Here is a 23,903-nt window from a genome sequence, read left to right on the forward strand (position 1 = left end):
CTTTTTACAGCTATTAACATGCAACATTTGAGGAATGCTTGAAAGCCAAATCACAATTTCCTGGTCTTTTAACATAACATCATCCTCATGAAGAGAATTGCTTTCCTTTGATCCTTTCTTGAACATTAAATGTACCAAAATGCTGTTTTATGAAATACTATATAAAATACTGTAAGGAGTCTTTGTTCCCCATTTGCTCTTGTGCAATACAACAAATGAGCTATGGTTGGACCATTTCAGCTTTAATTCATTGTGATTTGCTTTCTTGTCCTTTGGGGTTGTGTTTCTCTGAGGCAGAGGGATGATCTGCGATAGGAAGGGCTGGGGGAATTGCCTCCATTTTTGTATCTCTGAGGTTCAACCTATTTGCTCAGATGTCACAGACTCAGATCATAGGACAGCAGAGATAGGATTACCACAGTATTGAAATTGCTCTGTTTGCTGTGTGGATTAAGAGTCCCAAACACCTGGTGAAAGCAGGCAGGAAGCTGCTCAGTATATAAGACATTTCAAGAAGTATATTTGCTAGTTCCTTCTTAACAAAATATTTTGTTCCCCAAAACTTGATCCAGCCAATAAAATCAAACGCATTTGATGTATTCTTTGAAATGGTTTTTATTTAGATAATTGTACATTTAGACCACAGTCACTTACTTCAATTCCATTTAATTTAATTGGAATACGTCATGATCAGTGGCTTGTTCATTACAGCCATGGGGTTGTAGAACCAACAGGAAGCAGTTTCTTCCATACCCAGATAGTTCTGAAAGATGCTAGATTGTACTGCACCACAAGGAAAGCCAAAGTGCAGAATGATACGTTCGTTTTGGAGATGAGATAGGCTATTTTCATATTTCCCAGTCCCACTGTTCAGATGTACAGATCTATCTCTACTTATCCACATGGCTGACAAATACTAATGAGAGTTCACAACACTTGCTGTCTGCAGTGATCATAGGATCATTAGATACATTCTTGGAGTGAAAAGTTACATGTCATCCTTTGAAACACTCCCATATCCCATGTTTACAGTGTGGCAATTCAGTGCCATCAGAATGTGCCCAAGATTATGTTTATGAACTCGCGTAAGTAAGCAAACTTCACTTAAATGGAGCTGATGGGGGGGAATCCTATCCTCAATTAGACAACAGCAATCAAATTGTGCAAGAGAGATTAATCTCTTAAGTAACATTTTTATATTTCCATGGGGGTGGGGGTGTTATTCCCTAGTATTTTCTTGGCAGGAATCTACTCATCTTGGCAGGAGTGCCTCTCTAATGTCTCAGATGAAGCAAGAAAGAGAGCTGGAGGAGGAAGCATAATAAGATTCTGTACAGCTGCTCACATTTAATTTTCCAAACTCTGCTGTAATCTCACCAACAGAAACTGAATCAACATTCCTGGGCATCAAAGTAAAGCATCAACCTTCCTTAAAACAGATAACTGGGCCCGTGTTCATACATTACCAGGGGACAGTATGTAGAGGACTCAAGCTTTCCTACCATGCAAATTACCTCCACTAAGCTGATTGTGCAGAGGTTCAGAGGGAATAAATCATGTGAATGAAACTTCTGTGTGGTTTAGCTGTGTGCATGGGGGCCCTGGGTATTATGGGATGTTAGCTGTCTTGTGGAGGGGAAAGGTTCATGCCACTCCTCCACCATGTTATTGTGTAAATGCCCAAAGTAGGACTCTAACCATCAAAAAAGATTTAGCTGGTCTCTGTTATGCTGGGAATATAATTGCAAAATGCTCATTCCCTATGTCTAGATTGCTAGAGTCCTTGTCAGATCATCTGTGTACTCTGCTTGTATTAATAGCATTACTTCATCTTTTTTGTCTCCCCCCCCCCCGCCCCACACAGAATGGAAATGTCTGTTGCTTTGTGGATTTAGAATGTCTTCACAATAACTGAAGTGTAAAGCTGGGACTTTTCTTTTTGTGAGGAAAACTGATGCAATTTCCCACTTCCGAAACGAATGCAGTTGTAAGAGATGGGAGTTTTATACAACAGACAATTACCAAAGTCTCCGGCGCCTGAGGAAGATATTTGGGAGTTGCCTTTGGGACCTACCACTATGCGCTCATCCTTGCAAGGCTTCTCTCGGGTGACTTTTACAGTACAATGCATATAAATCAATGGTTGTTAAAAGTTTTGAGTGTTGTAAATTACACCCTTTTTCTGTCAAACCATTTGCAAATGCGTTGAAATTATTCCATCGGTAAAATACAATGTATTTATTTGATTAAGTTGTGTACAAACCATCATGATGGAAACTCCCATTTTATTTTAGGTTAGATCAGGGTTCTACAAAATAAGGCTGCCTGTTGTGGTTTTGTCCCATATTATTGCCTATTTAGTTCTGAGGTCCCTGTCGGATGTATTTATGAAAATATGTATGTATGTACAGTCAAATTGCATAGTACTTATATTTCATAGCTGTCAAACATTGTAAAACATTCCAAGGTACATTTGACTTGTACAGGCTGGAAGCAATCAAACCTCAGCCTATCTTTATGAAAAAATAAATACAAAGGAATAATGTCACAAGTTTAATGAAGTGGCAAAAAGCACTTTCTTTTGCAGACAAATGAGCTAACAGCAAAATTCCCACGTGGAGGAAGAGAGAAAGAATGACACTGTTTTCATCAGCACCACTCCAGAACGTACCCAGAAAATCATGCCACTTATCAACATTAGGCTAGCAGAGTGTTGTAGTTTGCAAGTCAACAACAAATATTGGATGTGGGTGTAATTCAGTCAGGGTTGTGTAGTATTCAATAAAGCAATCAAAGGGCTTTACACTTGTAGATTTTAAGTGAATGGGTGAGGTTTTGATATCGGTTACACTGGTACACATAAGTTTATAATCTCTCCCCCATGTAGTTGCTTTAGCATAATAAAGTCTGCCATCCTCCGTTACATATGCCATAATGAACAAGTTCATCTCTATTTGTACTGTGTTAGAGCTTACAAGGAACAGTGTAAATGCCACTGCATTTAACTTTAATTTCGGCATATATAACAGTAGTCAGTGTTCTAGCCTTGGAAGAAGGGTGGTATACTCCGTGTTCCAATTTTCATTAAATGTAATATATTCACCAAACAACCTTGTCCCCATTTTTCTCCTGACATTCAAAATGACCTAATTTATTAAGTTAGCCATCTGTAAAATGCTGTTTAAAATCCCAAACTTAGGCAGAAATTGTAATTAAAACTAACTTTGAAGTGTGCACAAAGGTTAAGCTTGAACGATAGGTAGCTGCTTTGATTTTGCAAGGCTAGGATATTGCTAGTACTAGAACAAAATCTGTCTCAGTGTAAAACTTCAGTTTACTCACTCCTATCCAACTGGTTTCCATGCAAAGATCATGGCACATACAATAGGCTTCTTTGTGAGAATTGGGGAGGTGTGAAACCGGAGGCCAGTTGTATGGAGTGTTGGTCATGAAAGTAAGATCAATAAGTGCAGCAACAGGCTACCTTTAGTGATCTGATATATATCTTTTTGTTATGCACCTATTAAGCAGGGGAAAGAGGACCCGGAAGCAACAACTGCACTCACAGATCTTCAAATGGGGATCACTCCATTTTTAAAGTGTGTGTTGTATTCATTTGGCTTCCCTCTATGATGTACTCTTTACCTTTTACTGTTTTCGTTTAACTGAACTTTATGTATGTTCAGAACCAGGTTTCTCAGACAAGCTTAGCAAGTATACAATACAGTTGTGAAATTGTTATTGGTTGAGTCAAGAAATGTAAAACTCAAGTCTTAGAAAAGTGGTTGGGCATCTACAGTGGAAGAATAGCAGAGATCCTTCATAATAATGTGCACTCATCATTCTACTAAAGGGATATTACACAACAGTATGGAAGGTCTGAAGTCACACAGACATTTTAGCCTAGTATTAGCGTTGGTAATTTTTCTGAAAATGGCTGATATATGTATAATTAAGATTCAAACTAAAAAGAAGTCCTTCGGTCCAGTAGTTCTGGTACACATGCAGGAGTTCCATGTAGGTGGAGCTTCATACAAGGAGAGACTTCTTTGTTTTCTCCAGTGTCACAGAATTCTGCTCATGCAAAATGTGTATGTGCACAAAGGATTCCTCAACACTGAAGAAAACAAAGGCGGCCTACTTGTGTAGGACTCCATGCCAACAAATTCTGATTTTTCTTTTTTAAAGTTGTGCCCTTTTTAGCATCCCCTATGTGTTGATTATATTTGTATTGTTTTAACAATGGTATTATAAAGTTGTATTTTATAGGATCCTCAAAGGACGTTTGTAAATCACATCATTAATCCATTTTGTAACTCACGTTGTAAACCCAACAGTAATTCAACTGGAGGAAATGATACAGTGGTTTGGGATGTAAAGAGGAGTGATTTAAAACTTGTGGCATCTAAATAAACTCCTGTGTACAGATCTCCTTGCCTCCACCATCTTTGTTTGAAACTGTGTGAACTACAGTCATCTTTTCCGTTTAAAGCTTTAATGGATGGTCAGAAGGATAGGCATGGTTTATAATTCCTGCCTTGTGTTCTTTTTCCTCTCCTCTCTGCATGCCAAAAGGAGACATCCCAAGACTCTAGAACCCTCTTCATGCATTCTTCATGTGTTAAAAGAACGTGTGAGGCGAGGAGTGCTCCAGTCCCGCCCCTATCTGTCGTCGCATCTGTCGCCCTGTGCATGTGGAGTGTGATGGTCTGAAGAGGAGTACCTTCCTTATTTGTGGAAGCACTCCATGTGATTAGGAAACCTGGAAAATCAGGGTTCTAAATCACATGCAGCGTCTCCATGGATACAGGGGGCACTCTTCTCCAGACCATCACCCTCCATGTGTACAGGGCAACGAATACAATGACAGAGGGGGGTGGGGTTGGAGCACTCATCTTCTTACATGTTCCTTTAACACATGAAGAGTGATGCATGAAGAGGACTTATTGCTGAAACAAGTAGTCAATCCTTAAGCTCTAGCCCATAGCAGGAATATGGAGGGAAAGTCCAGGGTTCCAATTTTGAAATCATGGTGGTAAATCTTTCTTATGAATTGGTCACATTCACACAGGTAATATATTTTGACAAATCCCACAGTCCATACCTTGCTCAATTAGCCATAATTACATGCCCAATGCCTAATAGTTATCAACAATCATTACTGATGCAGCTTAGTCTTTCACAATGTACGTTATTCTGTTCTGAAAACACAGCAGCATTTCCCCAAACATCCTTCATAGATTATTCACTGTCCTTCTAGTGAGAAGACACTAGTTTATTTACAGTTGGATGTCTTCCATTTTGTCTGTTGACAAAATTTGTCTGTTTACAATTTGTTTTCTACTGAGTCAGTGCTTATCAGAGTTTCTTCTGACCTTTGGGTTTCAACCAACTTAACTCCTTTGAGCTGATTTCCTTAAGAGGCACAAATTAAAATTGGAGAAACATGTCATTCTTACCTCCCAGAATCACACCCATATCAGAAATATCTCCTGCTTATCTGTTCAGAGTGAACCACCAAAGCAGCTGACAAAGAAAGGAAAAACATAAGTACGGTCAAATGTATTTTTAAAAAAACTGCAGAGGAGAAATCAGAAATAAACCAACAGAATAACAGAAACACAACATAAACAACTAATCGCCTACCTACTCCCAAAGCCCTCCAGAACAGAAATGAATTTTACACAACACCAAAAGGCCAGGAGTGAAGACAGCAAACGTCCCAGGGGAGCGTTCCAAAGCTTGGATCCAGTGACTGGAAAGGCCCTGTTCCACATATCGATATGCCTCCAAAGGTGGGAAGCAGAGCAGGGCAGAGAGCAGGCAGCTTCTTAGGGATGAGATAATCCTTCCGATATCCTTAGTCCCAACCCATTTAGGGTGCAATCCTATGCATGTTTAGACTGAAAAAAAGTAACCTGTAACCCCCAATATTCCCCAGCCAGCCATGCTGCCTCTGGGATGCTGGAAGTTAGGACTTTTTCTGTCTAAATATGCACAGGATTTCACCATTAGAACTTTAAAGAAAGCTAGCATGGTGTAGTGGATAATCGCTTTGGGCTAGTCACTATCTCTCATACTATCCTGGGAGAAAAGGTAGGCTAAAACAGCAATTATTAATAATAAAAATTAAAAGATACTTCATTTGGGCCTGGAAAGGAATGGAGAGTCTGTGGAGTTCACACAGTGTGATCTTATATGTGGTGGGTTCCAGTTAGAACTTCCATCACTCCCTTTTGTACTAGCTGAAGCTTGTAAAAAAGAACTTTTCAAAGGCAGCCCCACACATACAGCATGTTGTAGTATTCTAAGCTACTCGTTAGGTATGCATGAAAGTTCTTTTCCATTAGTATCAGACTAAGTTCAACTGTAGCTACATCAGCAAACACTATTTTCTGCTGTTTCGCATCATATTTTTATGATAAAAATCAAAGGACTCCAACTTAAATAGTTTCTGAGTAACAGCCTGCCTTGGCCAACTGCTTCAACAATAAAGAACTAAGCTATATATTACAGTTTTTCTTTCAGCTTTTCCAGTTCGGACATATCAGCGCTTTTCTAAACTTCATGGATGAAACATGTAACTTAATTTTCATTACCTTCCCAATCATATTGTGACTTCTTCACAGAAAATAAATTACAGTCACTTTTTTTTCCAGTGTGGCTGACAGCTATATTTCCTAACACAATAGGTAAGATGTCAGGCATAATTAAAGAAATTACTAGCTACATTGTGATAGAATTAAATCACAACATCTAGTTAAGAGTGAAAGAAACTGCAGTTTACATGTCATAATTAATTAGATCTGAAGCAGTGCATGATTGTTTCAAATAATACTTTTTCACATGCCTTTATAATATATGTAATATCTTTATCTCTTGCATGTTCATCAACAATTTTCTTGAACTTGGGAATTAAGCTGAAAGCACTCCTTGATTAAATGTTGATAGGATCAAAAAAAAAAAAAGTTTTGCAAGCTACATCTGGCCCCCAGTTAGGCATCTGTATTAACATTTCATGGCTTGATTTAATGACACCTTTGCATAGCGGATACCTGCACAGGAAGAACTGCACACTGAGTCGACTAGGAAATTTCACAGTGGCCACCTAAAGAGCTCTCAGATGGCACATATTTGGGGTCATCATTTCTTCATTTATACTTGCATATAAATAGAGTTTATTCAGATGCCCAAAGCCATTGGAATGCAGAGCATTCCATGGCCTCATTACTCTGGAAATGCAGAGAAGAAAATCTGAAACTACAGGGGGGAAGTTTTTAATCATAACATTTGAAAACATCCACAAAATCCTCTCTTTCTCTCTCTCTCTCTCTCTCACTCACTCTCTCTCCCCGCCGCCCTAACAATCCAATCATTTGCAAGTCTGTTAGGGCAAAGCCAGTTTTGAGATTTGCCAGACTTTTATCAGGCACATCGAATTTAATGGGGTCCTACTCCTACTGTATTGTGGTGGGAAAAGACGACAAATTTGCTTTTTTCTACACTTCTTGGAGTTACATATGCAAATGTAACTTGTCGTGTGCATGCAGATGCAGGTATGAATATGTATGCCTGGTTTACATCAAGTGCAGGGAAGCACATCATATTATGGTATCGTCTAGTCTTCTGAGTTAGGGCAAGAATTTGCTTACAGAAGACTTCCCTTCAAAAAAACACAACAACCCTGCATCATTATGACAGAACTGCCACACCATCAGAGCTTTTGTATAATGAAACATCCATTACTATTCAGAAAGACTTTCCTGCGTGTAGGCATTCAATTTAAGACTATAATCTGGCCTGCATCATTGATGTGCTGCAGACTGGCATATAAAGATCATCCAGGATAAAACATGTTTTCCTGTCTTTACAAGAGCTCAACCCTATTACGCTGATCACAACTTTCACCCACAAAATAACAGAATCATAAGTCAAATCAATGGGATTTGAGTTAGATGCAACTTAGATCTCCAACTCCAAGGAAGGAGGGAGAAACCCACCCTCGAGCAGGAGATTCAATCTCCCCCCCCCCCGCCCCTCACGGAGCTTTCTGCAGCTGTTCCCTCTCCAACATTGGAGCTCCAATGGGGGGGGGGGCTTGGGCAGAATGTGAGAGGCTCTGGGTTCAAAGGAGCCCCCCCCCCCGGTCTCTCCTGGTCCCCAACATGAGGAACAATTTAGACCAGCCCCAGCTGGTCTAAATTATTCCCTCCCATTGCTTGCAATGGGATGGAAATAAAACCCAGAGGGAGAGTGGCAAACACTGCTCCTTCACTTAAGCCCTGCTGGCTAGAGTCTGGTGGGGTTTGGGTAATGTGCTGGAGCATGCTGGGGTCAGAACACCCGGACAACGATAGGATTGCCTTGCCTATTCTATCACTTCCACTGGAAGGTGAAGTTCAATCCTATGTGTCTTTGGGTAGTAGTAATTCCTTCAGAATTCATTGGGACTTACTCCAATATATTTTCCTAGGGAATGCAATCTTAGCCATTATTAACTTTTGCAGAACATTCTCAAGATCTTTGTCTGAAATCCAAACAAGTTGCTCATGTAAATCAAAATGAACTATTACAATTAATAGTAAAGAACTAAATACACAGTAAAGAAAGAAATACACAGATCAAAATAGCGTCAAAGTTCTTATCATTTAATTAGTTATTGGCAATAGCTGATGGCAAATGGAGCTATAATTTTAATGTAACACATGGGACAGATAGTGGCTGTTCCACCCAAACATGGAAAAAGAATTCCAGTCTTCTTTTGTAACTAATACATGTGCCCACTTCTTGTTACTTGTATAAAATTTTATTTATTCATTTGATTTATATCCTGCCTTTCCACCAAAACCTGGAGCTCAAGGTGGCTGTAGTATTATTTTTTATTTATTTATTTAAAACATTTCTTGGCCGCCTTTAAGAGGAGAAGCCCTCACAAGGTGGCTTACAGCAATAAAATACATAAAACAGTTAAAATATTAAAAGTGATAAAAAACTACAATAAAAACAACAATAAAAGCCAACAATAAAACCAGCAACAATAATGGCAGTAACAACAACAATAGCAGTCATTTCAAGAGAAGGCCAAGTTAAAATAATATGTTTTCAAGGCCTTCTCAAAAGCCTACAGTGATGGAGCATGGTGGACCTCCAATGGCAACTTGTTCCAAAGGTGTGGGGACACTGTAGAGAAGGCCCTCTCACGTGTGGTCAGCCACCTGACTGCTCTCACAGGTGGGCAAGTGAGAAGGGCCTCTCTTTCAGATCTTAAAGTGCGGGCAGGCTGATATGGGTGAAGGCGGTCCTTCAGGTAACTTGGTCCCAAACTGTTTAAGGCTTTGAAGGTAAAAGCCAGCACTTTGAATTGGGCTCAGAAACACACCAGTAACCAGTGTAGCTGGCACAGTATAGGCATTATTTGACTGAATCGCCTCGCCTTCACCAAAACTCATGTGGCCGCATTCTGCACAAGCTGGAGTTTCTGAACCATCTTCAAAGGCAGCCCCACATATAGCGCATTACAGTAGTCCAGCCTGGATGTCACTAGTGCGTGGATAATTGGGGCAAGGTCTGTCTGCTACCGGTAGGTCGGCAGCTGGCGTACCAGCCTAAGCTGGTAAAAAAAGCACTCTTGGACAACACAGCCACCTGGATTCCCCCAGTTAGCTCAGAGTCCAGGAGGACTCCCAGACTGTGTCTTTTAGGGGGAAAGCAACCCCATCTAAGACCAGTTGTAAACTTCCATCTGAAGTAGTTGATTTCGCAACCCATAGAACCTCCGTCTTGTCTGGATTAAGTTTCAGCTTGTTCACCATCATCCATCCCAAAACTAGGGATGTATGGATTCCCCACCGTCTGTTCCGGTGGGGAATCCATGGGGGAATAGGCGATCCGTTCCCCCCCGCCGGAATCCTCCGGAGCAGCTCTGCTCCACGAGGATTCCGGGGGGGGGGAGCCCGGCTTGGGGGCCACTTACCTTGCTGCCTGCCAGCCAGAGCCATTTGCCTCTTCCCTGCCAATTGCCATTTCTTTTCTTTCTTTTTTTAATGGCGATCGGCAGGATGTGCCCATAGACGTATATGCAAATAAAGCCATGAATCTTGCGTATAAGTCTATGTGTCCATAGGCTTATATGCAAGATTCACGGCTCTATTTTGCGTATATGTCTACGGGCACATCCTGCTGATCGCCTTTTTTTTTTTTTAAAGAAATGGCAAACAGCTCTGGCTGGCAAGAAGCACCCGAGTGCCATTCTGCCTCCAATCCTCCTGGAGCGGAGGTAAGTGGTGCTGATCCACCGCAGATTCCTGAGGCCGGATTCAAAAGAATCTGGCCTCATTTGAATCCACAGCTGATTTCTTCAACCTTCCTACCCAAATCAGCCTCCGGACACTTGGTTCAAGAGTTCCACAGCCTCCCTGGGATGTGCAGATGGAAACAAGAGGTAGAGTTGAGTATCATCCGCATACCGATGACATTTCAGCTGAAACCGCCTGATGACTTCCCCCAGTGTTTACATGTAGATGTTAAAAAGCATGGGGGACATGTTATACATCCTATATTCTAATTGCAAACTCATTCTCGAAGTGCAGACCCTTATGTAGCCAAAATAGCACCATCCATGCACAAGAAGGAGGCAGGTTTGGGAGAACCCCAAGGTCTGCAGACATACAAAAAAAACCCACCCCTCTTTGGAAACCACCCTCCAAGGGGAGAACCTCAAATTCCCCAATGGGAAATGAATAAGTTCAACAGGTACAGAATTTTAGATTGGGGGAGGGGCAGGGAATAGAACACTGCATGGGAGGATGGAACTGAACATCCTGGAAGAGAACATGGTTGGCCAGCTGGCATCCTGAATAGGAGCACTCCACACTGCAACATCAGCTTGGACCCTTACTAGGTTTCCATAAATGGAAGGGGTCTCTTCAGTACATCAGGAATAAAAATACTGGCGTTTTTGGTTATGCTACTCTGTTATTATGTCATGTTGAAAAAGCTTTAAAATATATAATTTTTGAAAAATAAAGACACTTAAAAATGACCTGTTTTCATATTAGCTCCAATGCACAGCATTGTGCTTCTTCAGTGTGCTTTCTTGTGCATGGATCTGATGCACTGACCTGCCAAAGAGAAACATTCAGCACAGAAACCTCCAAACAGGTAGCAGGCACTGTTAAAGACAAGCATATGAAGCATCTGACAGGGTCTGCATGTATGACACCTAGTCCAGTGACTCAAAGTAGGGAATGGCACTATCCCTCCCCAAGCCAGGTCTTCACTGGAGCTTCATTCTCCTCTGCAAAGATAGAGGGGAGAATTTGGGGTCTTTGGGGCAGGGGTATGTATTGATGAGGTTGTGGAAAAGCTGCCTCCCCCCCCCCTTCTCCTTATTATAGGGATGTACAAAAGTTCTGCCACGGATCTCGGGGAGGCCGAATGCCAGCGCATTCGGCCCCCTGAAATCGGTGGCGGAACGGCCCGCCCGGGATGGGACTTACCTGGGGCGGATCTTCCTGGCGGAGGTGGCAGCGGCGGCGGCCGGTCTTCTGACCGGCTGCCACCACCGCCATTTCCAAGTTAAAAAAAAAACAAAAAACAAAAAAAGTAAAATGTTTACGTAGCCTATCACGGCTGAGTAAAAAACAAACAAACAAACAAATGCGTGTACGCAAATGGCAGCTCCCATGGGCGCCGCCATTTGCGTTCCTTATTTTGGCACGTCTTAGTCTATGTAAACATTTACGTAGACTAAGACATGCCAAAATAAGGAACGCAAATGGCGGCGCCCATGGGCGCCGCCATCTGCGTACGCGCGCTTGGTTTTTTGTTTTTTTTACTCAGCCGTGATAGGCTACGTAAACATTTACATAGCCTATCATGGCTGACTGCAAGGACGCAAACGGCGGCGGCTACAGCCACCACCATTTGCATCCCTGCTAGCCAGCGGCCGGATGTCCGGCTGCTGGTGGAGCCAGCCGGCGGCTCTGCAGAATCACTGCGGAGCACAGCCGGCCGGCCAGGATTCCGGGGGGGGGGAGGAACGGAGCGCCTCCCCCCGGCGAGGATTCCGGGGGGAAGGACAGAACGCCTCCTCCCCAACCATCAGCATAATCCCCGAAAGGTAAGTGATTTTCGTACATCCCTATTCATAATGTAAAAAAAGCTAAGCCACCGCATGCTTTGTCAATGGGAGAAAAATGCCTTTGGGAACAATGCCATGGGATGTTGCTGCCTCAGTCCCAGGGGCATTCCTGCAGAAAAAACTTTTCCCTCATGAATGCCCCTGGGAATGACACTCTGTTAGGGATGTTGGAGAAGTTCTAAAGAATCCGGCCTCACTGGAGTCCGTGGTGGATTTCTCCAACATCCCTAACACAGTGTCATTCCCAGGGGCATTTTTAACTAAATGGACTCCCGGAACGGACTCCCCCCCCCAAATCCCCCCCAGGATGGACCTACCTGGCAGCGGCTGTGGCGGCTGCAGCTGCAGGTTGTCTTCTGGCCGCTGCAGCCGCAAATGGCGGCCGTCGTAGTGGTCGCCATTTCCATGCCTGCCTTTGGCCGTGATAGGCTACGTAAATACTTACGTAGCCTATCATGACCTAATGCAAGCACGCAAAAGGTGGCCGCTATGACGGCCGCCATTTGCAGCCGCAGCGGCCGGAAGTCCGGCTGTGGCCTGCCCCGGCCGGCAGCTCCGTGGCCTTCTTGTAGAGCGGAGCCGGCTGGGGAGGATTCCGGCGGGGAGGGACGGATCACCTCCCCCACCCCGCGGACCCCGGCAGCAGACTGGTAAGTGGGATTCGTACATCCCTACACTCTGTGATGATGTAGCATTATTTCCAGGGGTCAGATTTGCAAAACATGCAGCAGCTGGGCTGTTCAGCCATCACTGGAAACTTCTATAAAGCTTTTTTAAATTGTGTGTGTGGGGGGGAGGCAGCCATCAGCCATCATACCACATCAGCAGTAAGTATAAACTACCCAAACATTTTCCCCTCGCCATGTCTGCAGCTCCCCCAATTTGGAGTTTTCCTCCAACCCACGCCCCAAATGATATGAAAAACTGGAAGGCCTGTTGGGCTGGATATGCCTGATCTCATCTGATCTCAGAACCTACGCAGGGTCAGCCCTGGTTCGTACTTGGATGGGGCACCGCCTGGGAATCAGGCTTCCTGCATTGAGCAGGGGGTTGGACTCAATGGTCTTGTAGGCCCCTTCCAACCCTATGATTCTAGGATTCTATGATCTTCAGGTAAGGGGCCAATGAGCATGCCACGCACTCTGGGCCATCATCACTTTGTGACATTGGCCTGGGGTGGAGTCAGGAGTGAAATTCAGGGTGGGGCCAGCCTATCTACTTATTTTAAAGGGTGGGTCCATCCTACCGAATTATTATCAACTTGATGTCTCAGTACTTAACCTATTACTTGTGTTTGGTTCACAGAAAACAATAGCCATTTTAGAACGTTACATTTCAGGGTTTTAAATTTTTCACTAATTGTAATCAAAAGATTATAGCAGGTTCCAGAGCAACTCAGATTCTTTTGGTTATATGTTTATTTGGCTTTCCTATGTACTTAATGTTGAATCATACTGGTGGCTTCATATCATCCGTTGCAGCCTGCTTTCTTCTGGAGGTAGAATTCTACTCCTGGTAGAGCATGTCTAGGGATGTATGAAAGTGACTTACCTTTCGCAGATTATGTTGATGGTGGGGGGGGAGGCATTCCGTCCCTCCCCCCGGAATCCTGGCCGGGGGAGGGAAGGCGCTCTCTTCCTCCCCCTGGAATCCTCGAACGGCTGGCTGTGCTCCACGGCAGCTCCGCGGAGCAGCCGGCCAGGCCCTGCCCGGCCAGGCCAGAGCCGTCCGCAGCTGCATTTCCGGCCGCGGAGGGCTCTGGGTAAACCCCCCCCCAAAACAAAAAAAACAACCAACCGCGTACGCAAATGGCGGCTATGGCTGCCGCCATTTGCGTTCCTTCTTTTTGGCCATCTTAATCTACGTAAATATTTACGTAGACTATGATGGCGAAAATAAAGGGGAACGCAAATAGCGTAGCGGGCGCTATTTGCGTCCCTTTTTGATTCACCGTTTTAGCCTACGTAAATCTTTATGTAGGCTAAAACGGCAAATCAAAAGGGGACGCAAATAGCGCCCGCTATGCTACTTGCGTTCCCCTTTATTTTCGCCATCATAGTCTACGTAAATATTTACGTAGGTTAAGACGGTAAAAAGAAGGAATGCAAATGGCGGCGGCCGCAGCTGCCGCCATTTGTGTACGTGGTTTTGTTTTGTTTTTAAACCCACCCCACCATGATAGGCTACGAAAAGATTTACGTAGCCTATCACATCTTTTTTTTCTTTTTTTTTAAACCTAGCCATGATAGGCTACGTAAATCTTTACGTAGCCTATCACGTCTTTTTTTTTTTTTTTTTAGCACAAGCCTGGAAATGGTGGCAGAGGCAGCTGGTCGGAAGACCGGCCGCCGCCGCTGCAGCCGCCGGAGCCGCCGCCCGGAAGATCCACCCCAGGTGAGTCTCGTCCCGGGGGGGATCCGCGGGGGGGGGCAGGCTGTTCCGCCACGGAGTTCAGGGGGCCGAATGCACTGGCATTCAGCCTCACCGAGATCCGTGGCGGAATTCTCTGACATCCCTAAGCATGTCTCAGATCTACCCTTAGAGTTTAACAGGAGAGAGGCTCAGGTTTTACAATTCAGTTGGTAAGAGTATGACATGGGCTTAAAGTAAAAAAGCTCACCTGATTCAAAATTACAATTGTCATCTTGTATCCCCAAATGAAGCTTTTTTAAAGCATAAATATTTCTTTTCCCCTCAAAAATGGACTTCTTTTTTAAAGGAAGGTATGAACATTTCAGAGTAAAGGGAAAAGTTGGAATCTCTCCAAGAAAAAGTTTCATTTGAAGAAATTGAAAAAGGTATCTTGATCATGAATTTGTAGGGGTCATAAACTTATTATTTGGGAATTAAATTACTTTTGTGGCCAATTTTTTATCCAGCTTTATTTAAGGATCACATACTGAGTTAGCAACAGAGCGGCACTAATAATGGGCAGCAGTGTTAGAAAGGGAGAACAAAGAGCCAGCGTGACTGCCACTAGCTGAAAACCTATCTACTGGGCAATCTATTGTTCAATGTGAAAAGCACACGGTCACACACAGTGGGAAATCCAACTTGCTCTAAAATCCTCCAATCTCTCTTTCACCTGTGATTGCTGAAGACCTCAAATCAAACCACTTTGCAGATTTAGTGGGGTAATGCCATTTGCTTCATAAACTGGAGCTGTCCACTAGAATGTCTCTTTACTTGTTTGAGAAATTCTGTTTAGAGAATGCAATTAAAGATGACTGTGAATTCTAACTGTAAATTAAGTAGCTATAACATTGGTGGTTTGCAAATGTATACTGAAACCTTAAGTGCAGCAGGGTTTACTTTTCTTAGGGTGCAATCCTATCGGGATGGAGGTAAGCCTCTGAACTTTGAAGCGGAGTTCAATCTTAGCGGAGGCAATCTTAGTTTCTGCGTACCTCCGGCTCTGCATTTTGGCTAGACTGCTGATCAGGAGGGAAGGAGGCCGGGGAGGTCTCAGGATACATTTTAAGCCGTCCTCCCCAGTCCTCACCCCTTTCTGCCCACTGGCACACCCCTTTTCCCTCCTCTCTGAGGTCAACTTTTGCAAGCTCGGAGAGGCAGCCGCCACAGTCCCTCCATGCCGGCTGTGAGGGGGAGGGAGAAGTGAGCTCAGATTCCTGGGTCTGAGCTCGAAGTGCTGGCCAGGAGCCATAGGATTGCTTCCTCCATAGTTTCAGCATATGATGTACAATTAGGGATGGATGGAACCATCTCTGTCGGGGGCAGGGGGAGCTCAACGAGCTGCCCTCCCCAGCTCACGTGGCCTGGACCTGCTCAGCAAGCCTCCCTGCTCACCCTGCCTGCCGTGCCACGCAAGCCGCCCCTCCTCTCCATGCCAAGGACTCCGGCAGTCAAGCCCTTGTGCTTTAAGGGCTTCCTTAACAGCTGGTGCAGGGAGGACAGGTCCCAGTGCGGCCAGCCCCCAGCACACTCGCTCTCGCCTCATCCCTGGCCAGCTCCCAGCCGCACTCCAGGTCCGTCAGCACCCAGGGCTCAGCAAGCAGGGTCCGGAAGGCCAGAAGCGGGGGAGTCCGTCGGACTCCACCCCCTTTTCGGACTCCCATGCCATCCCTATTTACGATCTTGACATTGTTTTTCCTTACACCAACAAGCCTGGTTGGTAGGCCATCATAATTTCCAGTTAACAGATGAAAGAAAGCCATGAGTCTATCCAGGTGGCTATTTACGTAGCACAGTCAGGGCCAGAAAAATTGGAACAAGGATAACTGTTTTGGCAGTTGGCCTCTGCATACCACCACACTGAAGTTGAAAGGAAACACACCCAGAAAGTCAGGACTTTCAGCTGTAATTCAAGGGGTTTGACAAAAGTGGGGCACTAACCATTCAGGAAGGACAGCCAGTGGCATACACACACACCCATCATTGGTGGCTCATAAGTAATGGAACGAATGGCTGACAAGCAGCTGCATGGCCAGGTGGGGCCTGTTTCCTGGGTACCCCATGACCAATCAAGCAGATAAAAGGCCTGGAGGGGGTTCTGAGTGTTACATTTGCATTTGGTGGCTGTTCACTGGAACTCCCAACATGAGGTCCAAAGAGGTGTCCATGTGAGTGAAGGAGGCCATCATTAGGCTGAGGAAACAAAATAAACCCATCAGAGAGATAGCAAAAACAGTGGGAGTGGCCAACACAACAGTTTGGAATATCCTGAAAAAGAAGGAATTAACTGGCAAGCTGAGCAACAGCGAAAGGCCTGGCAGACCACGGAAGACAACTAAAGTGGATGACTGCAGAATGCTGCTCATGGTGAAGAGGAACCCTTTCACAACATCTAGCCAGGTCAAAAATGCTCTTGAGGAGGTAAGCATGTCATTGTCAACATCTACAGTCAAGAGATGGCTTTAGGAATGTAAATACAGAGGCTTCACAACATGGTGCAAACCACTGGTAACGCTCAAGAACCGAAAGGCCAGATTAGCCTTTGCCAGCAAACACCTAACAAAGCCTGCCCAGTTCTATAATAAGATTCATTGGACTGATGAAACCAAGATTAACTTGTGCCAGAATGATGGGAAGAGAAAAGTATGGAGAAGGAAAGGAACAGCTCATGATCCAAAGCATACCACATCATCTGACAAACATGGTGGAGGCAGTGTTATGGCATGGGCATGTATGGCTGCCAATGGAACAGGGTAACTGGGGTTTATTGATGACCTGGCTGCTGATAAAAGCAGCAGGATGAATTCTGAAGTGTACAGGGCTATACTTTCTGCTCAGATTCAGCTGAATGCTGCCAAACTGATAGGACGCCGCTTCATATTGTAGATGGATAATGACCCAAAACATACAGCAAAAGCTAGTCAAGAGTTTCCCAAGGCAAAGAAGTGGGATGTTCCTCAATGGCCAAGTCAGTCACCTGATCTCAACCCAACAGAGCATGCTTTTCACTTACTGAAGACAAGACTGAAGGCAGAAAGACCCACAAACAAGCAGCAGCTGAAGGCAGCTGCAGTAAAGGCCTGGCAAAGCATCTGGAGGGAGGAAACTCAGCATTTGGTCATGTCCATGGGAATCCAGACTTCAGGCAGTCATTGACTGCAAAGGATTTTCATCCATGTATTAAAGGCGATCCTTAAGTTTGAAATGATGTTGGTTTGTTCCATTACTTATGAGCCACCAACGATGGGTGTGCGTGTATGCCACTGACTGTCCTTCCTGAATGGTTAGTGCCCCACTTTTGTCAAACCCCTTGAATTATAGCTGAAAGTCCTGACTTCGCTCCCATCTGAGTGTGTTTCCTTTCAACTTCAATGGTGTACAGAGGCCAACTGCCAAAACAGTTATCCTTGTTCCAATATTTCTGGCCCTGACTGTATGTCCACAACATTCCCACAGTCCACAAGGGAGGTTACCTGATCAAAATATGAGATCAGATTAGTCTGGCAGGAGTTGTTCTTGACAAATCCATGTCGGCTTTACGTAATCACTGCATTGTTTTCAAGGTGCTTCTAGATGGATTGCTTTATAATCTGCTCCAGAATTTTCCCAGGGATTGATGTCAGACTGACTGGTCTGTAGTTCCCAGGTTCCTCCTTTTGGCCCTTTTTGAAGATAGGGACAACATTAGCCCTCCTCCAGTCATCTGGCACTTCACCCGTCCTCCATGATTTCTCAAAGATAATAGACAGCAGTTCTGAGAGTTCTTCTGCCAGTTCCTTTATTACTCTAGGATGCAGTTCATCTGGCCCTGGAGATTTGAACTCAAAGTAATTAGGTGTTCCTTGACCATATGCCTATCAATCTCAAGCTGCAATCCTGACCCTTCAGCCTGTACTTCGCCTTTGCCAGGGGGGTCATAAACCTTCTTTCGGGAGAAGACTGAGCCAAAGTAGGAATTGAGCGCTTCTGCCTTTTCTTTGTCATCTGTTATCATTTTGCCATCCTTACTTAATCGTTGAACCACCATTTCTTTCCTCTGTCTTTTACTATGCATGGATCTGAAGAAAGCCTTTTGGTTGTTTTTAGCATCCCTCACTACCCTCCGCTTGTTCTCAGCTTTAGCCTTCCTGATGCCATCCTTGCAATTCTGTGCTACCTGCCTGTACTCTTCCTTAGTAGCATGGCCTTCCTTCCACTTCCTATATATGTCCTTTTTTGTTTTCAGGACATCTCTAAGCTTTTTGTGAAGCCACAGTGGCTTCTTCTGTTGTCTTGAACCTTTTTGTCTTGTTGGAATTGTTTGTAATTGTGCCTTGAGAATTCCCTTTTTTAAAGACTCCCACCCATCTTGGACTCCTTTTCTCGTTAGAGTCGCTTGCCATGGGACCTTACTTATCATTGTTCTGAGTTTATTAAAAGCGGCTTTCCTAAAATCCAGGATACACGTTTGGCTACATTTGGCTTTTGCTTCCTTTAGAACCAAGAACTCAAGTATAACATGGTCACTTTCCCCCCAGAGTTCCCGTAACTGCTACTTTATCCACTAAGCCATCTCTGCTGGTTAGGATCAAGTCCAGGATAGCTGATACTCTAGTTCCTTCCTCCACTTTCTGTAGGAGGAAGTTATCTGCCACACAAGTCAGGAATTTCCTGGAGGGGCCATGTTTTGCAGAATTTGTCCCCCAACAAATATCGGGGAAATTGAAGTCCCCCATTACTACTACATCATGCTTCCTTGAAACATTGGCAATTTGTTTTTCAAATGTTTCATCCTCGTCTTCTCCTTGATTGGGTGGTCAGTAGTAGACTCCAGCCACCATGTTCCTTTTATTCTTTGCTCCATTTATTTTAACCCAGATGCTCTTGATGGGGCTACCAAGCTCCTCCTCCCATATTCCTGTGCAGAGATATGTATTTTTAACATATAGTGCGACCCCACCTCCCTTTCTGTTCCTTCTGTTCTTTTTGAACAAGTTATATCCTTCAGTTGCTGTTTCAGTCATGGGAGTCATCCCACCAAGTTTCAGTTACACCTGTCAAGTCATAATTTTCCTCCTGTATTAAGAGTTCAAGTTCGTTCTGTTTGTTTCCCATAGTCTGGGAATTAGTATATAGACATTGAAGATGAAGTGCTTTATAGTGTGGCTTTCCTAAGCTCATATAGCTTGCAGAGGGGGAAAAGACCTCTGTTGAACTAGTGGTTTTATGCAAAAATGTGCCTTGCAATTGAGTCTAGAACTTTCCTCTGGGAGTTTTGATGCATATGTATCCAATGTTAGACCTACTTAGAGTAGACCCATTGAAATGAATGGGACTTAAGTTAGACTAACAATGGACAGTCCACTGATCTCCCAATCCATACAGCTCTGGTCAGCAATTAGTTTTACAGGAGGGAACAGACAGCCAAAAGTCCTAGTGCCACCAAGTCCCACTGCCTTAGCTACCAACCTTTCTATGCATTTCTTGGCTCTGGGATAGCAACTCATGGAGGGAGACAAGGAGAACAACTTGGTGCTCCCCAGGTGACCACATCTGGCCCTGGGCCTCTAGTTGTTGATCCCTATTCTACAGGTGCCTTCATTAACCTGAGCAGGTCCACTGACACATCATGCTCCCTCTACATAGATGAATGGAAGAATCTGCATGTCACAGGAGCTTAACGTGCTCTGTGGAACACACACACACACACACACACACACACACAACTATAGATCAGGGGAACATAAGAACAGCCATGCTGGATCAGACCCAGGGTCCATCTAGTCCACCATTCTGTTTACATAGTGGCCAACCAGCTCCACACAGGGAATCCACAAGCAGGGCATGAATGCAACAGCACCCTCCTGGCTCCTGCCCATGTTCCTCAGCAACTGGTGTACACAGGCATACTGACTCTGATACTGGAGGGAGCATATATAGACAGCAGGACTAGTAGCCACTGATTGCCTCTCCTTCAGGAATTTGTCCAATCCCCTTTTAAAGCCATCCAAACTGGTGGCCATGACTACATCTCGTGGAAGTGAATTCACTAGTTTAACTATTTGCTGTATGAAGAAGTACTTCCTTTTATCGTCCAGAATCTCCCACCAATCAGCTTCATGGGATGGCCCCAGGTTCTAGTATATCCATTTTGTCTACATCATGCATGATTTTGTATACCTCTATCATGTTCTAAGCTAAACAATCCCAGCTGTTGTAACCTTTCCTCATAGGGGACTTTCTCCAGCCCCTTGATCATTTTAGTTGCCCTCTTTTGCACTTTTCCCAACTCTACAATATCCTTTTTTACGTGCAGTGACCAAAACTGTACACAGTATTCCAAGTGTGGCTGTACCACATATCTGTATAAGCCCAGTATGATATTGGTATTTTTAAATTTTTGATTCCTTTCCTAATTATACCAAACATGGAATTTGTCTTTTTTCACAGCAGCCACATACTGGGTCACCATTTTTATCAAGATGTCCACCACAACCCCAAGATCTCTTTCTTGTTCAGTCACTGCTAGTTCAGATCCCATCAAGTTATATATGAAATTGGGATTTTTTGCCCCAGTGTGCATCACTTTACATTTGCTTATACTGAACCGCATTTGCCATTTTGATGCCTATTCTCCCAGTTTAGAGAGATCCTTTTGGAGCTCCTTGCAATCCCTTTTTGTTTTAACCACCCTAAATAATTTGGCCTCATCCACAACATAGTGCCCTTCAGATGTTTTGGACTACAACTCCCATCAACTGCAGCCAGTGTGGTCAGTAGTCAGATGATGGGAGTTGTGGTTCAAAATATCTGGAGGGCACTGGGTTGCCTGCCCCTGCTTTGGACCATATCTAGGCCATCTGGTAATGCCATGGAATCTATCAACAAAGATTCATATCGAACGAATTGTGTTTCCTAGCTTTGCTTCATGAAGTTTTAAAACAATCACTTCTGGCAGTTCCTCCTAGTTATAAAACATTTGCAGTGTATCTGTTAGTGTCCAAACTTCCAGTCCTTTATCCATTTGGCTTAATTTTGAAGAAAGGTAATTAAAAATACATTCGATCATCTATCAGCCCTGTCTGCTGTAAAATAATCAGTTGCTGGTCTGGCAGAAAGGGTTGTGCAGAAATGGAAACAAGCTTCACAATGATGGAAGCTGATGGTTTGCAAAGTTACTGAATGAGAACTGATTATTGATTTGCTATCCTCCTAACAACATCAGTGTAGAGCGATAATGTACTGTACCACTTGTTTCAGAGTAAATAGCAATTTTTGTATTACCCCTTTTCTTGCAAATTGGCTGTTAGCAGGGAAAGCAAAATATACGGCTATCTAGTATCCTGAAGCAGCACATAAACAGCACTGAAAGACTGCCAGTAAAGCACAGCAGAATTGCCGTTGGCTTTTTAAACCTGAGTTCTTTCCATACGCTTCAAATCAAAAGTTCACAAATGAAAATCCTCCACTTACACAGCACAGAAAACACCCTCTTGTTTTCCAGTTTGCTTTTGCATGCTATTGTCTTGCTAGAGAATACCCAATTTATTATAATTACATTCAGAATTGCTATTATCACTGTTCATGAATGCTTATTTTTTGGAATTCTTGCCTATTGATATTTTTCAAAATAAGGATGTTATTGATTTTTATGTTACATTTTAATTACACTCTTCCTCCAAGTAGCTTAGGGTGGTGCACATTGTGCCCGCATCTTATCCTCTCAACAGTCAATCCCCCCACCCCAGCACAGAGACTAAAGAAAGGGAAAAAGTCTCCATTGACGCCAAAGGACCTTTGCTTGCTTGCTTTAGTGGGGGAGAATTTAGGAAACCAAGCCACTGGGAGGATTTAAACAAGCACCCTAGCCACGCATGGTGGTTCTGATATGAAAAAGGGCCTCACGCATTGAGTAAAAAAGAATGAGGGGCTATGCATTCTACATATTGAATATATTATGTAATTTAGCCCTTAGATTAGGGCTGGGCAACTTGTACGCCAAAACATCTGGAGGGTAGGGATGTGTGAACCCACCCCTGTCCGGGTTCTCCGGGCACCTGCCCAGCCCCTGACCCCGCTCGCCAATCCCCAGACTTCTCTTGAGCCCCTCCTGCACTAGGCAAGCAGCCTGCACTCATCCTGGTGGCCTTGCCAACCTCCATGCTCACCATTTTTTAAAAAATAAAATGGCAATAGTAAAAATACTCATTTTTGCATATGTGCGAAAATGTGCATTTTGCAGAAATGCACATTTTTGCACACTTGCAAATATGTACATTCACAAAATGTGCATTTTTTGCATGCGCAAATATGTGAATTTTTGCAGTCACATTTTATTTTTCAAAAACATGCTATCGTGGAGCTTCATGAGGCCACTGGGTTGAGGGTGGGCAGCTCACTGATGCGGGCAGGGGGAGAGCAGGGGCAGGGGCTTGGTGAGCGGGGCAGACAGGAGGGGTTCCACTAGATTCCCGGACAGAATCGGGCACCCACCCTATCCCTATTGGAGGGCTACAACTCCCATCAGCCCTAGCCAGCATAGGCAATGGTGAAGAATGATGGAAGCAGTAGGCCAAAACATCTCAAAAACCACAAGTAGGGATCTCTGTTGCTGGGAAATCCAGCCCTTTTGGGGCTTGCCAGAGTTTGACTTGACTTGCATCTGCGAGCTGAATTGCAGGTTTCCCCTGAACTCTGGGGACGTTTTGCATGTTTGTGTGTGTGTGGGCTGCAATTTGTGCAAATAGAGATTTGTGCAAATCACAGCTGTAATTTGCACAAATTTGTTAATTTGTGCAAATTATGGTTGCAAATTGCATGAATCATGGCTGTAGTTTGCATAATTTGCACAGATTGCTGCTGAGATTTGCGCAATTGCTGCAAATTATGCAAATTTGCGCAAATCGTGGCCATAATTTGCATAAACTAAAAAAAAACTGGAAATCCACTAGCTAGCCCGACTCACTGCAGACTGAGTTGGGCCAGCAAGTGGAAGATGAACCAATATCTGGGGGAGGGGCATGCCTATGAAAGCTCATTGAGCTCAACCCCCACAACCGTATACCTCTGACGTCCCTAATCACAAATTGCCCACCCCTGATATTCAAGAGCTTATCAGTTTGGAAGCAAACTAGGACCACCTCCAAATAATATGGTGGCTTCTGCACTCTCAAGGTTGTAAATTAAAAAGAAAAATACCCTAAAAACAGGAGAATGAGCATGCTCAATGGTCCCTAAGAGCCCAGGAATGTTGAGAGTCAGCTGAAAAAGAAAATAATGGAAGTCAGGAGGTAGAACAAAAATGAATTGCTTTCCTTGAGTTTATAACAGGTGCATTGGGTTTGGGGTTGGAAGAATGGAAGAGAGTCAA

General features: G+C 44.0%; 1 protein-coding gene across 1 annotated transcript in view; it reads left to right on the plus strand.

Moving 5' to 3' along the window:
* NELL1 (neural EGFL like 1) overlaps nt 1-4,429 on the plus strand; it is a 673,415-nt gene extending 668,986 nt beyond the window's left edge. Inside the window, exon 20 of the mRNA XM_084852331.1 lies at nt 1,865-4,429. Coding sequence (XP_084708457.1) covers nt 1,865-1,915 — 51 coding nt within the window. The 3' untranslated portion in view covers nt 1,916-4,429. The remainder of the gene's footprint in view (nt 1-1,864) is intronic.
* Nucleotides 4,430-23,903: the final 19,474 nt, after the last annotated feature.

The sequence above is a fragment of the Heloderma suspectum genome, chromosome 1 (assembly GCF_057233095.1).
Source record: "Heloderma suspectum isolate Gila_16-S chromosome 1, 16-S_ref, whole genome shotgun sequence".
Taxonomy (NCBI): Eukaryota; Metazoa; Chordata; class Lepidosauria; order Squamata; family Helodermatidae; genus Heloderma; species Heloderma suspectum.